At 38.9% G+C, this 15205-nt stretch overlaps 1 protein-coding gene across 5 annotated transcripts in view; it reads left to right on the forward strand.

Moving 5' to 3' along the window:
- The window catches only part of INPP4B (inositol polyphosphate-4-phosphatase type II B), a 368840-nt gene that overhangs the window by 13488 nt on the left and 340147 nt on the right, over window positions 1-15205 (forward strand). For all 5 annotated transcript variants that reach the window (XM_044912611.1, XM_021679326.1, XM_044912613.1 and 2 more), the window contains exon 3: window positions 13173-13291. In XM_044912611.1, the coding sequence (XP_044768546.1) occupies window positions 13173-13291 (119 nt within the window). The remainder of the gene's footprint in view (window positions 1-13172; window positions 13292-15205) is intronic.

Raw genomic sequence — 15205 nt, forward strand, 5'->3', positions numbered from 1 at the left:
AGTGACTTGCCTGTGGTCTTATACCGGGCATGAGAAAGCCCAAAGTTTTTCAAGTGTTCTGCCACTTATTCTCCTATTACCTCTACTTTACCAAGGACAAAAGATTGTTCTTGGCTGTTTTCTATAGTGGTAAGGTCTCAGAAGTCCGCTTAAGCAAAAAAGGTATTCCCAGGTCAAAACTTGTCCAAATCCAGAATATCAGCTTTATCCCCACCCAAAACTTAAATACCCTCCACTCTAAACAATTTCACAGTCCATGGCTTTAAACAACATTTATGGGCCTTTGTTTCCAAAACTTGCAACTCTTGCCTTCACTTTTCCATGGAGCTCCCAATTCCCATTTTCAACTGGCTGGTAAATATCTCCACTTGCTCATCTAGGAGGTATTTTAAACTTAAGATAATTAAAACCTGTTTTCTTGATTCCCATTCCTGTCCCTCCCAAAATATCATTCCTCCATGATGCCCATCTCCATAAAAAGCATCACCATCCATTCAGTTATGCCAGTCCCCAAACTATAACCCTTTCTTGATTCTTCTTTTTCCCTAACCTCACATTAAATCCGTCACCAAGTCCTATAATTTCTATGTTGAAAATATTTTCTGAATTTGACCAACTCTCTCTCCTTTGCCACTGCTGTTGTTCAATTCTGAGCAGCTATCAGCTCTCACTGGAGCCAGTTAGGGGAGTCCCCATGGGAAGCTGGCATCTGCTCTTGCCTCTGCATAGTCCCCTCCTGATAGAAGAGCCAGGGTAATCTTTTCAAACTATCAATGTGATTTCTTCACTTCCCTAGATAAAATCCTCCAATGGCTTCCATTTCACTTGGAATAAAATTGAGATATCCTACCACATTCTATAAGGATCTTGAGGAGCAGGTCATTCTCACCATACTTATGCTAACTTTCTAGCTCATTCTTCATTGACCTTGGTCTTCCTTTTGCTTCTCAAACAAGCCAAACATTTGAGTCTTTGCATTTGTTGTTCTCCCTAAGCTGGCTCCTTGGTATGTTTTAGGTCACAGCTCAAACGTCATCTTGTCAGAGAAGCTTTTCTTGAACCACCCTCCCTCCCAACACTCAATTTAACACACTGTTTAAAATTCTCACTAAATTATTATTTTAAACTTCATGTCCCACTAGAGTATAAGCTCCATAAAATATGGAACTTCTTTTCTTGTTCACTGCTATAAAACTGTCACCTAGAATCATGCTGGGTACATTTAGATATTCAATAAATATCCATGAACTGAAAGCATGCATGAATGCCATTGCTTTTTTCCTCTCACATTTCTTCATAAAATAAGTGTATATATTTAGATATGCCCTTGAAATGTTTTTGTAATTATTGCTAACACAATTATTTGTAAAAAGCAACACATTTAAAATTCTCAATAAATACAGTTATTTAACCATTGATATTTTGTTATTAACAAATTATGTATTAGGAGGGATAGAGCCTTCCTGCCCTTGGAGTTCTTCTAGAAAGAACTCACAGGAAGAATCAGTCATAGGTTGAGCTGAACAAGGGCATTCTGTAACTAGACTGTGTAGCTGGTGATTGCTTACCTGTGTAGAATTTTATGCCTAGAATTCTTCACAAAGTCACTTCAAGATTCTGGTATTATGACAGCATCACAGAGCAAGGATTCTTCTTATAGAGATGCTCTGAAGAGCATACATAAACAGATAACAAGAAGCATAACAGACAACTAAAATAGTAGAAATGCACTGGGTCCAGAAATTTGACTTTACATTTCAGTCTGTACTACATAAACTCCAAGAAAGGGCAATACAAGGGCAGCATTTGAGAGCATGGGCTGCATTGCCATCCTGAGAGCATTTGAATCCTGATTCTGCTACTGGCTACCTATGTGGCTCTAAGCAATTCATTTTTATTGGGAGGGGTTGTGGATTAATCTGAGGTAGTGTACTTAAAGCACTAAGAATGGTCATTTGAGCAAATATATGTGAAAGAAATATATTACTAGTATGTTGTTAGAAATTCAACCTTTTTTTTCACCTATTGAATCAGATCTTCACAAACCTCAGTGAGAAGAAATATAATTACCATCCCCATTTCCAGATGAGAATATTGAGACTCCATCACAAATCCAGTCACCTGGTCAGGACTGGGATCTATGACCGGGAACCTTAGGTGGTTTACTGCATAAAACAAGTAAGAACTATCAAGGAGACCTTCAAACAGAAGGTGTCTCATATTCTTATCTTACCTAGTATACCACATATCCTGGAAGAGTAGAGAAGGTGGTTCTTCTTTAATTTGAGTAGTGTAAACTACTTCTCCTTTGTTCCGAAACTTCCTGTAAAGCTAAGGCTCTGAAGCACTCTTCAGTCAGCTAGCAGGAGCTCTGCTGAGCTTTGGGTTTGAACTGCTCTCCTTGGAGATCCCAGTTTTTCTAAGAAGTATCCTCTTTGTTTCCTTCAAACTTGGATTCTCCTGGAACCACTATCTCCTACTTTTCAAATTGTCTGAGCTATGCTTTTTTCCACATAGTGTTGAACTTGTGGATTTTGCTCTGAATAATTAGACCCTTCCTGCCCTAGGACTATCCCACATTTGCTTTCTCACCTACACACTCTCTTGTCTTCTTTCTCATGTTCTATGTCTCCTGGATCACTAGTCATTTCTAGCTTTAGCTTATCTGTACCAAAACCTTGTTTTATTTCCTGTGAGTCAACCATCTTATGATGGGAGAATTGATACCCCTAAAGCCTGATTTTCTCTTGTCTACAGGAAAATCACACATATGATTGACTCAAGAGATTCAAGAAAGATGGGGAGTTATATTCTTCAAGCTCTTCATTTGTCCTGCCTCCAAATGATGTTCTAGATGGAGACAAGTAAAACAAGAGGCTAACTATACCTCGGGCTAACTATATACCTCAGGACCATCGATTCCCCCCCACCCCCTTCTCCCCTCTTATTTTCTATTTATGTAAGGCCTTGATTTAATACTTTTAATCTACTTGTAAAATAGTTGGCATTAGAGAGGGACAGCAATTTCATTTTAAAAAGCTACTAATTCCACATATAGATACTAAGTGCAGCACATTTATAAAAAATAATATTCCTGAAAAATTTTTTTAAAAATTACCTTAATTTAAGCACCACCTCCTAAAGTGTAAGCCCTTAAGTGTAATATATAGAATGCAACTCTTGTAAAATATTTTGGTTTGGGAAAGCATGTCTAAAAATTGCCTCATTCAGGATTTGGTGAAAGCCAGACCGTGAGTCAATGTGTTGTGTGTAAAGATGTCCAGATTGAACAACTGCTTTCCAGATTGCTTGCTACTTCCTGCCCAAACAAATGGATTCTTTCAGGAGACCACCAACCCCTGAAGGCAACATTCCAGGCCCCTATTTCCTTTATTTGTCCTCAGCCCCCCAAATACCTCCTAGACATCAATCATTCTGTGTCCTTAGAGTTTAACAACTGTGAGTGCACTTCTCTTCGCCATCCATCTTTGGTGATTCGGGCTCTGACTTTCCTGTCACCCCTCCTGTAACTCTCTTCACCAGCTCCACTGGCCTCATCTCTTGGTTTGGAGGTAAAACAGGGAAGCAGGCAGCCGCTCCTCACTAACCCACGTGCCCTTCTGGATCTACTGATGGGCCCTCCAATCCTACTGGTTCCCATGTCGACCTGGTAGTCCTGGGAAAATGTTGTTCTCTTGGCCTCTGGGCAGGTAAAAGGCTTAAGGTTGTTCTCTGTGTTGTTCCCTCTTACTTCTGCTATCCTAGTTTTAACACTACAGATTTCCGTTAACTGACAATATTTCTTTTAGTATTCAGAGGGACCTGCTTCCATTCTTGGAATAATGTTTTCCTCCTTTCTTAAGCAGCACATATGTTCCTGCTGAAAAGAGCAGCAGAAAGCTGCAAGCGCTTGTTTCTCAAGTGGAACGTGGATCTGGAGCTTGCACACGAAGTCTGTATCCAGTGTCAGGTGATGAGCCCAGACCAGTTTGGGGCTTTCAGCATATAGAGTCGGCTATCAAAACTTGAAGAGACATGAGCACAGACTTGTTTTTAATTCAAAGCGTTGAGGATGGAGTCTCAGTCACCAAGGTGTAATAGTCATGAAAACAAGACAAAATAGTATTTTCTGAGGATTAACATGAGAGAAGCTGAGGGAGCTGGGGACAAGCTGGAGAATGGGAGTCTGCTGGTACTGACGAGAGCAATTTGAACCAAATTTGTTCTTTTCATATGCAAATACGCTGTCTGCTCTACAGCTGGCATCTTCACTGCTCCAGAGCACAGATGATCAAAGAGCATTTCCCGAGAGCACCGTTGTTCCAGGAAGAGGTTCTTTTTTTCTCTCTCTCTAGATTCTTCAATGATACTTAAATTCAGAACCGGTACTGAGTGGGTAGTTTATTTTCATATGTATAATATTCCGCACTAAGGAAGTAAATTTCATCTTCTCAGACATTTTTTTTTCTTTTAAAAGGCCAACATGTTTTTATTTAACACACACAGAGATATGCATAAGATGTGGTGGTTTATTTGTATATTATTCTGTTATGGGGAAAAAGTAAAAGAATTTATCTCGGGACCTTTCCCCCCCTACAACATGAATGTAGCTTTTTACATTAAGGAAATCAGCTTAATTTATAACTGAACCAGTTATAATGAAATTTAGGAGCAGTGGTGCTCAAATCTCAGTGTAGCAAGAATTCTAAAGCAATGTTTCTATAACAACATCTTTTAAATTCCCCCTTGCAAATTATTGCCTATATTCCTCAATAACTTTGTCATCTGCTTCCTCCCTAAGGCATTACTCTCATCTTTTCCTCATGTTTTATTTGGGTTCTATTATCAAAGTATCGAGAGTCTTAAAATTCTTGTTACAAAGCTAAATCACCATTGAACATGCAGAGGACCAGACAGAGCAGAACAACGTTTTTGGGGGAAAAAAATTAGGCTGCTGAATACTCTGCTGTTGGTGAAAAGCAAATCAATAAATATAGTCTTCATCCTTGAGCCACATGTTGTGATCCACAAATGTGACTGACTGACTAGTAAAAAAAAAAAGAGAGAGAGAGAGAGACAGATGGAATTTAGTGGAACAATGAGGTAGCAACAGGCGTATTATTGTTCTGGACATGCGCTAACACAAGCAAAGTTTAAGCCCAATGCAACCTGACACGTCGTAGGTATACAGTACATTTTGTCTCCTGCCCCCCAACCCCCATCTTCTTTGCATGCTTCACGTATTATCTTAAATGAGAACAACCTTAAAATTTGTATGATATTAGCATTTTATTGTTGTAATATAGGAGCAAAAAATCCAGCATTATTTCAGTATGTCTAAAAAATTCTTGCATTAGGATGGCTTTCCTTCTTGCGTGTGTGTGTGTGTGTGTGTGTGTGATGATTTCTTGGGTTTTTTTTTTTTAAGATTTTTATTTATTTAAGAGAAAGAGTGAGAGTGAGCACAAGCAGGGGGAGCGGCAGAGGGAGAGGGAGAAGCAGGCTCCCCACTGAGCAAGGAGCTCGACATGGGGCTCAATCCCAGGACCCTGGGATCGTGACCTGAGCCGAAGGCAGACACTTAACTGACTGAGCCACCCAGGCACCCCTTGGATTTATATCTTATCTTTCAACCTTAAACACTGAGTTGCTTATTTCCCCCTGACCTTCTAAAAACCTAAAATTAATACTGTTGGTTCATGTTATGGAGGAGTATTTATCCTCCTTGAAAAGTCAGGCCCTGATTTTGAATTGGGGACTTTTTTTTTTTTTTTTAAACTTCATTGCCTTAAAAGACAAAATAAAACCAAAAAAGGAAAAGAGAAAGAATTCCAAACATTCTAATCTTTTTATGCCAACTTTTATGTATTTTTTATTTTTCCAACAAATATTGCTTATGTTGGCAGTTATGCATGGTTCACATACTCTTGAGGGAAGTATGTGTTAATTAAAATCTCCCACACAACAGTTAAGGGGGAAATAACACATTTTTGTTTTATCTCTATGAGGACTTAAAAACAGTTGTTTAATTGAAAGAAAAGCTGTGGTGGGTTAAGAGAGATATATTCCTGACCCTAATAGTCCCACATCTTATAAATATACAGTGATGACTTCAATGACCTCATCTTTCAGAATGATGAGAGAAACATACGTTAGAGAGGAAATTTGAGATGGCAGAAAAGAGAACACAAAGGGAAAATGCCAAATGAGAAAAATTACAGAAAGTAGCCTTGATTAGGTGAAAATATGCTAAAATGAACAGGCATGGCAAGATGTAATGCTAGACTCAATGAATTAAAGACTCTTAAAGATTCTATAGAGAATACTGAATGCTCATAGAATGTATACATTAATGGCCATAAATCAGTGAGTATGATATCAAGCCACATTTTTCTAAGAAGCAGCCTTCAGAAAATATTTAAAAGTGAATAGAGTATTCCCAATTACTTAGGAAAATCTCATTCTGTGGATATTAATATGAAGCAGGGACACTCTGTATTCTGCCATTTTACTGCACACAACTGAATTATCATGGAATGCAGTGCCCTGGGAACGAAGCAGTATTGTCTTCTGAACCCACTCAGGGGATCTGAACTGTAAAGATTGGCAGCCTAGGCTTCAAAAAATCGTTGTCTTAAAATTCTGGAGAGAAAGGAAGAATAAAGAACAGAAAGGAAGAAGAGACTAAATACAGGAAAGCATATTATACATGTTATACTGGCAAAGCAGTTAGAAATAGGGGCTATTTGGCTTAAGTGTTACATTTTTAAATGTATGCTGTAAATTTGTGTAATCTCGATTTAATCACTGGTATAGGATGGTAACTGTGAAACCATTTAACGGAGTACAGTAATTTATTAGACTGGAAACATAACCCAAATTGGCTTATCAGTTGATTAGTGGGCATCTAATTTTCTGGAGTACAAGGAGAAAGATATATATGTGACATTTATAAGAAACCTGACCAAACAAAAAGAATTTGAGAAGTAAGTAAAAAAACTGTATTCTAGGCTGCAAGAGTCTTTCCGACAGCCTTGGGGAAGTGGCTGATCCTCTTAGCCATGGTAAGATAAGAATGGTGCTGTTGAGGAAGCCTCCAAGTCAGATGGTTATTTCCCTAAAGCCCTGTTTGTATAAGGCTGCTTTTTTATTCAAAATCCCCCATCCTCAGTGCCCTGGCCTTTTTTGCCCTTGAGGGGCATGGATATATCTCTTCCATTTTCACTATGAAGAGTCCATAGAGGGTACAAGAGGTAAGATTTCATCAAAGGAGGAGGTATGCTTCCATCAGGCTATATTGGGTTCTAGATATAACATTTATTTTTAATTGCAAGAAAAAGACAACTTATTAGCATTTGCAGTCTTCCTTTTTGATGAAGGAAGTATACAGAGCAGAGGAGCAAGTCTTTCCATAACCCGTTGGGACATCTCAGGTGTTAAAATAATGCCTCCCTGTGAGCCACCACTCTGTATAAAGGAACACTAATCCCTCAGCTAAACCCCTGCTCATAGGTTGAGTTGACTATTTACATGTAGCTCATCTGCCAGGCAGACAGAAAATAAGCTTCTGTTATTTTTGGCTTCTTTGGAAGTGCCTAATCAGAGGTAAAATTAACAAGTGTAAGCATACACATCTGATTCCACAGAAGGAAACATATTAATGATACCTATGATTTCTGAAATTAGCAAATAATCCAGTAAAAGGTTTTAAAACATTTTTATTTATCTATATGAAAACAAGAAAATACCCACCCCCCAAAATCACAGCTATAAATTTAATAAAATGCTTTTACTGAAAAATCAGAAGGTTACACAAAATTAGGACCAACCTGGACCATGTTAAGCATATAACTACCATAAGAATATTGGAGATTGGGCTCCTGGGTGGCTCAGTCGTTAAGCGTCTGCCTTCGGCTCAGGTCATGATCCCAGGGTCCTGGGATCGAGTCCCACATCGGGTTCCCTCCTCGGCGCGAAGCCTGCTCTCCCTCTCCCACTCCCGCTGCTTGTGTTCCTGCTCTCGCTATCTCTGTCTCTGTCAAATAAATAAATAAAATCTTTAAAAAAAAAAGAATATTGGAGAGAGAAAATCCATTTTTGTGCCGAGCCATAACTATATTCATATTAACGTTAATAATAACATGTGCCTAGCATTCTAAGTAGATTGCTTCATATAATCTTTATAACAAATCTATGAAATATGTCCTTTTACGTTCATTCTAAAGATTAAAATATAGTGACTCGAAGAGATAATTTATACAAAGTCACATAACCCCTTAGGCTGGATCCAGGTTTCAAATACAGTGTTATCTTGAGTGAAAAAGCCATTCCTCTATGTTCTTTATGCTATACTGTGTGGTTTCTCCTCTAAGCCTAACTTTCTTTTTGCTAATGTAAGAACAGAAAATAGAGATGTGAAAATTCTTGTCAAAGTCCCCTGCCCCCGTCTCCTTTGCTTGTGGCCATTGCGTTGTTCTGGAGGAAGGAGGATAAACTTTGTTAGATGCCACTAACACTGAATGGCAAGAAGAGAAATGAAATGGAGTGAGGCAAGAAAAATGACCTGACTTCAAAGAAGAAAGAGTCCTTAGGAGAAAGAGAGAGCTGCTTAGAGTCAACTGTGAATTCACAGCACCCCCGCAGCTCCTGCCTCTGCTCTTGTGAAAGCCTATGGCCTACATCTTTGCTAATTCACACACTCCATATCCCATGAAGGTCCTAGAACGTTAGGATTTGGCCAGTGCTGCTGAATTTGAAGGCACCTGAATGAACAGTTGTGTTCCGCTTCTGATGATTATTGCTGGGACTGAACTCTCTAATAGCAGAGTATGGAGACAGTTCGAGGCTTCCAGCCAAAGTAGGCTAGAATGCTGGCAAGGCTGTGTGGACTCAAGAGACTTGACATGATTTAGAAATGATGGCCAGATGAAGCAAAAACTGGTATTTTATGAAAACAGTATTTCTGGGTAGAGAGAATATTTAACTTAACAAGAACGCTGCAGACCCTGCCCCTTAGCTCCTGGACCCTCATATAGTAGAACTACAAGAGCAAAAGATGATTTGTGCTATCTTCCTGAGACTCCAAGTAGTAGCTTGGAGCATCTCGAGCAGAGGTTAGAAACTTCTGGTCCTTAGGCCAGATCTAGTCACAGAGGTATGTTGTGTGGTTCTTACAGCTTTAGCCTACACAGTGACTGGAATTTCAAGCCCTGGACAGATCCTCAAATCAAGCCACGGTGGGCTTTCATTTCTTCGGGCAATGAATTTGAATAGAGGTCCCCTCTGTTAACATAGCATAAGCTTTCCAGTTTGCTCAATGCCTAGACCTCCCCCCAAGGTATTGAAGCTTTATTTATTTTTATTCTTGCACTTATAGCGAGGATTCCCTTCCATGGAGTGAGAGCTGTCTGGCTCCTGTATGAATCTATGCTGGGGATGCTGGTGGGCATCTCATCAAAGCACTGGCAATAGAAAGTGAACCCTCATGCTGCTAGTTACTCCAGAAAAGTAAACAGAAAAAAAATAGCAGCTCAGAGCTCTTTTATTTTTTTAAATAAAAGTTTCAAATTATAGCTTTTTAAAAAAATACTCATTACTTCTATATTGCTATTTTTTTCCCCTTTTCAGTAAAAAATAAAACAGTCTATTCAGTGGACACAAGCACATTTGAATCCCAACCTGTCAGCATCTTGTATATGTAAACTCTTCTGGACTTTGGGAACATTTTTTTTAAATAGCTTAGTCCAAAACAAAACCAGTAAAAAGGCAGCAATAAAAATTAAAAAAAAATATAGAGAGATAGATGATAGATAGATAGATAGATAGATAGATAGATAGATAGATGAATGATTGCAGAGAGGCTTTTATTAACTGCCCATTTAATTCAAGAAATTCCTAAATGAATAAAACAAAACAACAGAAGCAAAACCCAAAGTACGCTTTTAGTCTTATGAGTTTAAGAAGGCCATTTATGCAGAGCAGAGTTTTGTTTGGATAATGGGTAGTGGCAAGTATGGTTGGAAGACTGAGAAATAGAGTTTTCAGGCTTCTTTATTGGCTACCAAATAATTCTTATGCAGGTTAGACTTTATAGTGATCAAATGAGTAATATCGCCATGAAGCAATCCAATCACTCATCATTTATCACCCCTCCAATGGGACAGTTTCAGTATGTATAGATCCGTGGTGTATATGGGTTTCACTATATGAAATGCAATGACTCATGCACTGGTTTGGTATTTACCAAGAAATATTGGACCTGGTGACAGTGTTTAAGGAGTTACCTGACTATGACTGAGTCAATAAAAAACATTTTACAGAATAATAAAACACTAAATATTGGTAAGTGTTGATATTAACATTGGTAAATTTAGTATAGTGAAGGGCACCTGGGTGGCTCAGTTGGTTAAACAACTGCCTTTGGCTCAGGTCATGATCCTGGAGTCCCGGGATTGAGTCCCGCATCGGGCTCCCTGTTCAGGGGGGAGTCTGCTTCTCCCTCTGACCCTCCCCCCTCTCATGTGTTCTCTCTCTCTCAAATAAATAAATAAATAAATAAAAATCTTTAAAATAATAATAAAAATATTAGTATAATGATACTGGTAAATTTTGTTTTTCATAGAAAATCCATTAATAAAAAGGGGCTAATGTCTTTCTCAACTCCACCCTAAGGGACAGGTAAACAGATGAAGAAATTGAGTGTCCAAGAGTTTGTGACTTAACATCACATAACTAAAAAACAAGGAATGTAGGAATACAGCTGAGGAATCCTGAATGATCTCAGGATCTTTCCATGATATCTTACTGCGTAAGCATGAGGGAACAGAAAATCCTCTGGGCTGTTGGGAAGAAAAGAGATATGTACTGCTCAAGATAGGAGTTTTTGTTTTCTGTGCTGTTTTTAGATAAAGAATATAGAGAAATACGAAGTGTCATTATTGCTGTTTTTACTTCTTCAGTATTGGGATACCTGTAAATTGGGTTGGACAGAACATTTCAGTTTAATGAAGATTTTCTGTTTTTATTAGGAGTGAGTCTGAGAGTTTCACTGATAGAATGGAGAATAGCTGCTCACTTCTGGGAAGTAACCACAGCCCACAATCAAGCCTGAAAAGAAATCTGAAAAGGAGTAACTTATTTTGAGCAAAGGTGTCATAAGCTCATCAGGTAGAGATGAGGCTACAACCAAGGAAGAGGGCAAGATGCATGTGTTTGAGGCAAATAAACTCCAGCTTTAAAATCCAGGGACAGGTACAGTCAATATCAGTAAGTGGAGAGAAAGCTGTACACTCTGAACAGATAAGTGAGCAAATGAGTGATGAAGTTAAACACATTCATAAGGCAAGTAGAGGAAATGATCAAAGTAACCACCAAAGAACAGTAAAATCTAAATCTAGCTTTTTTTTTTTTTTCCCCTTCCGGAGATATGTTGACATTGAAACCTTGCATCAGTATTTCCTAAAACTGTAGATCTCTTGAGGCAGACAATAAAGAATCATGGCAGTGGGTCTTCCAAAGAGAGATGCCGGTGTGCAGGAGAGGAATTCAGTATGTCAAGAAAAGAAATGGAGCTAATGAGGAATGATGTAAACAAGCCACCAGGGTTTTACTAATGGAAATGTGAGTGCTTACTATTCCTAAGCCTCTAGTTCTTAATATGTAAAACTGAAATAATAATTCAAAGTTCTGTTTTGAGAAATCAAAATATAATTAGCAAAATGCCTCAAAAATAGGGAGGGCTAAATAAAGTGTAGCTATTATATTTTCCACACATACTTTCCTAAGCTCTCCTGTATTGACAGAGGCATTTAAATAGAGGTGGTTTAAATAAGGAACAAATCATGACATACAGGAATAAAAGGATCTCAAAGTCTGGCAAGAAGAGTTCAGAAGGTAAAAAATTTGCCCAGCATTGCCTAGCTAATAGAACTAAGCAAAAAACAGAACTGTTTGATTCCAAAGCTCCTGCATTTTCCTCTATCCCATTCTGCTTCTATAAATGAGATGATCTGTAAGCCACTGAAAGGTGATAATTAGATTTAAAATTTCCTTTGCTTTCAAGTTTCCGATTTAAGCCGTAGTACCTCTGTCCCAGTGGATGAAGGTGCTGTAAATTGCTGCAGTGGCAGAACATAGCTTAAATGCAACTGTCCTTCTGTCCCTCACTGAAGCAGTCAGAAGTGTGGGGTAAGGATGGTGATATAGAGCCCGCACACTCTCACCAGGGATCTAGATCCCATGTTCCCCCAGGCTGCCTTAAGCCACCAGCTGAGCATAAACTTGAACCCTCTCTGGTGAGGACACTTTGCATCAGACTTAGCCATCCAACTGCAGGTAGTAAAACTACTATTTCAAAGCCAGGGGAGAAGAGGTGTTGGGACATGCTGAAAAGGAATGTACTTTTGGATTTTTTCCCCCAAATTGTGGGAATGATATGTGGGAGGAGAAAATATTCAAGTAAATATGGTATGGTGCAGAGCGTCTGTAATATGAGCCTGGTGTCTCAAGGGAAAAGTCCTACATTTGTGGCCCCAGGGCAAGAATTAACCCATTCTTATTCCACACTTCTCCCTCCCAGACTTGGCTGGAATCCCAGACAGAGGGCTTTTCTAATCCCTCGTCTTCTTCCTCTGCCGCTCGCCTGTGGCTTGTGTGCTGCTTTGGTAGGGTAGCCCCTCGTCCCAGTTTCTGTCGCTGTGTTTGATCGTAGCCAATAGATTGGTAAGGACCAAGGAAGGTGCATCAGTACATTTGAACTACTCCCGCCTATGTCAATAAGGAACAGCATAAAGTTTCCCGGATATAGCCCAGCTCAGCTTACTTTGCCTAGGTGTGAATTAAAGCCCAGGGTTTAATGACTAATTAAAGTCCCTCAAGTCCCTGAGCTGTGTGTGCAGAGTCGCACGTTAGAGCTGGGATCCCAGGGAGGTCGGTCGAGACTAGCAGGAGCGGCAAATGCGGTCAGTGGAAATGAACCCTCAGTTCAGCTCCGCAGCACGTGACTTCCTATTTCTGTAAGGTACTTCCAAGGGACTTCCTCTGTAAAAAATCCGTCTGAGTCCCGGGAGATTTCATTCAGCGCAGTCGCTAAGTTTACTTCCAACTCGGGACAGAAGTTTTCCCTGAGACACCGTGTTAGTTTCTCTTCTTTCTCTTTCCTCTGTCATTGCCAGCATGCAAGGATCTTGTGGCTCCCGTTCGTGATCGGAAGCTGAATACACTGGTGCAGATCTCAGTCATCCACCCCGCGGAGCAGGGTCTGACAAGATACTCAAGCACGGAAATTGTGGAGGTGAGTGAGCGTGCTGTGTGCCTGCCTTCCTCTGCCCTGCTGTCGCCTTCTCAGCCTCTCTCTGGATTTGAGCAAACAGCTGAAATAAGTTAGTCCATGGCCTGTAGCTATGCTGTGCTACTGTCCTCTGTCATTTAGGAAAGCATACCTGAGGTTATTAAGCATGCATTGCTAACTTACCAAAATAAACAGGTGAGAGAAGAGCTTGCCTTTTTCATAAGAGACCTTATTTTCTTTAGTAAATAGGAAAAAAAAAAAAAATCTCACTTTGAATCCTTAAATAGATCACCAAGTAGAGAAAAAAATACACATTTTTAAAAAATTAAATGGAATGAATACTTATTTGGGAGGAGTAAAAGAGAGTCATAAAGTGCCCCCAGAGAAGTTAAGTGTTTTTGCACTTTTCATTTTTTCCTGTGTTCTTCAGGCTGCCCATGGAAACTTTATATTCTTTGCTATTTGTGTTTTAAAGTACCGTGTTTTTCAAAGAAAGGTAGGTGATTAATTTGAAAAACTGTAATGTTTCTAGCTAAAGGGTGTTATATTACTCATCAGATGAGAGATTTCCTATTTACATTTATTGTTACTAATGTAACATTCAAAATGTGTCGGGAGGAAACTTGTTATTGTATTGGATCAGATTCAAAAGAGGAAGTGTTTCCCTTTTGATTATTTTGTTCTGATCACACATATTTCACGCACTTAGTGAATGAGAAATACGGAACATCTGGGACTACAGAAAGTGTGCTTTAAACTCCTTAGCTTTGCATGCTTTTTTTCAGATTTGTAAGCCCTATCTGTTTTGACCGGGGAATTTCTCTGTAGGGAACTAAGCAGCCTACCCTAGACACTGGGTTTGCTCAGTGCTGGCCTGTGCTTGGCTGCTGGAATAAATGATTCAGACTGAACTCAACTCATTTCTCTAATGGGAATGACCCAGATCCTGCATGTAGCCTTGAATCTGCCCTTTGGAAACTTTAGGTGCCAATGCTGGTATAATTTGTAGTTAATGCTGTAGTTGAAATAACAAAAATAGTCTGTTCATATATCGAAAACTTGACTAAAATTGTAAAATTGTTCATTTCTATGAAAAAAAAATTTCAAGTTTGTCCCAGTTTATTCTTAAAATATTGCCAAAACTTAAAAGAAATGATTTTGACACATTTCATTTGTTTATGTTTGAACATACATAGCTGTTTTGGGCTGTTTTATTGACTGTTTTTCCAAAGTGTCTAACACAGAGCTGAACAAAAAGTAGTATTTGTTGAAGAAAAGGAGAAAGAATGAATGACTAAATAACTTGGGCTTCCAGAAACTCATAGACACCTGGTTTACTAAATTCTAGCAAACACTCAATAATATTTGGCAATATTCATATTTAAATATAGATGTAAAATTTAGTGTTGGATGGCAGCTCTCTCAAAATGAAATCTGAGGCATTGAAATATTCTGTGCACTGCATCCTATGCTAGTAATTTTATAGCCCCAAGTCCATCATACTTAGTTTCTTTCATTAGTTTTCAAATCGGTCTGAGAAAAAACACAGCTGAACACCTGAAAACAAATGGACATTATCAGAGCATGGCTTTCAATTGAATCATTACAGAAAGGAAGTAAATGGTACTTGATGAGCAAATAGCTTCATTTTAATTTGATCAGTCAATATCTTAGATCATTTGCGTGAATTTCAGGTTAAATCCATTAAATCTATTCTTAATGGACTGACAACTGACCCTAATTAAGGATTCTGCATATAATGAAAATAAATTGTTTTTCCAGAGTATTAGCAGTTTTGACACTGTTGCAGTGCCATTTACTATCAGCAGCTCTATCAGTATTTGGGGCTCTGGGCCTTGCTGTCGCCCAGGAGCATCATTCGGCAATTCACATCGCTTTTCCAATAGAACTATTTCC

This window comes from Neomonachus schauinslandi, chromosome 2, assembly GCF_002201575.2.
Source record: "Neomonachus schauinslandi chromosome 2, ASM220157v2, whole genome shotgun sequence".
Classification (NCBI taxonomy): domain Eukaryota; kingdom Metazoa; phylum Chordata; class Mammalia; order Carnivora; family Phocidae; genus Neomonachus; species Neomonachus schauinslandi.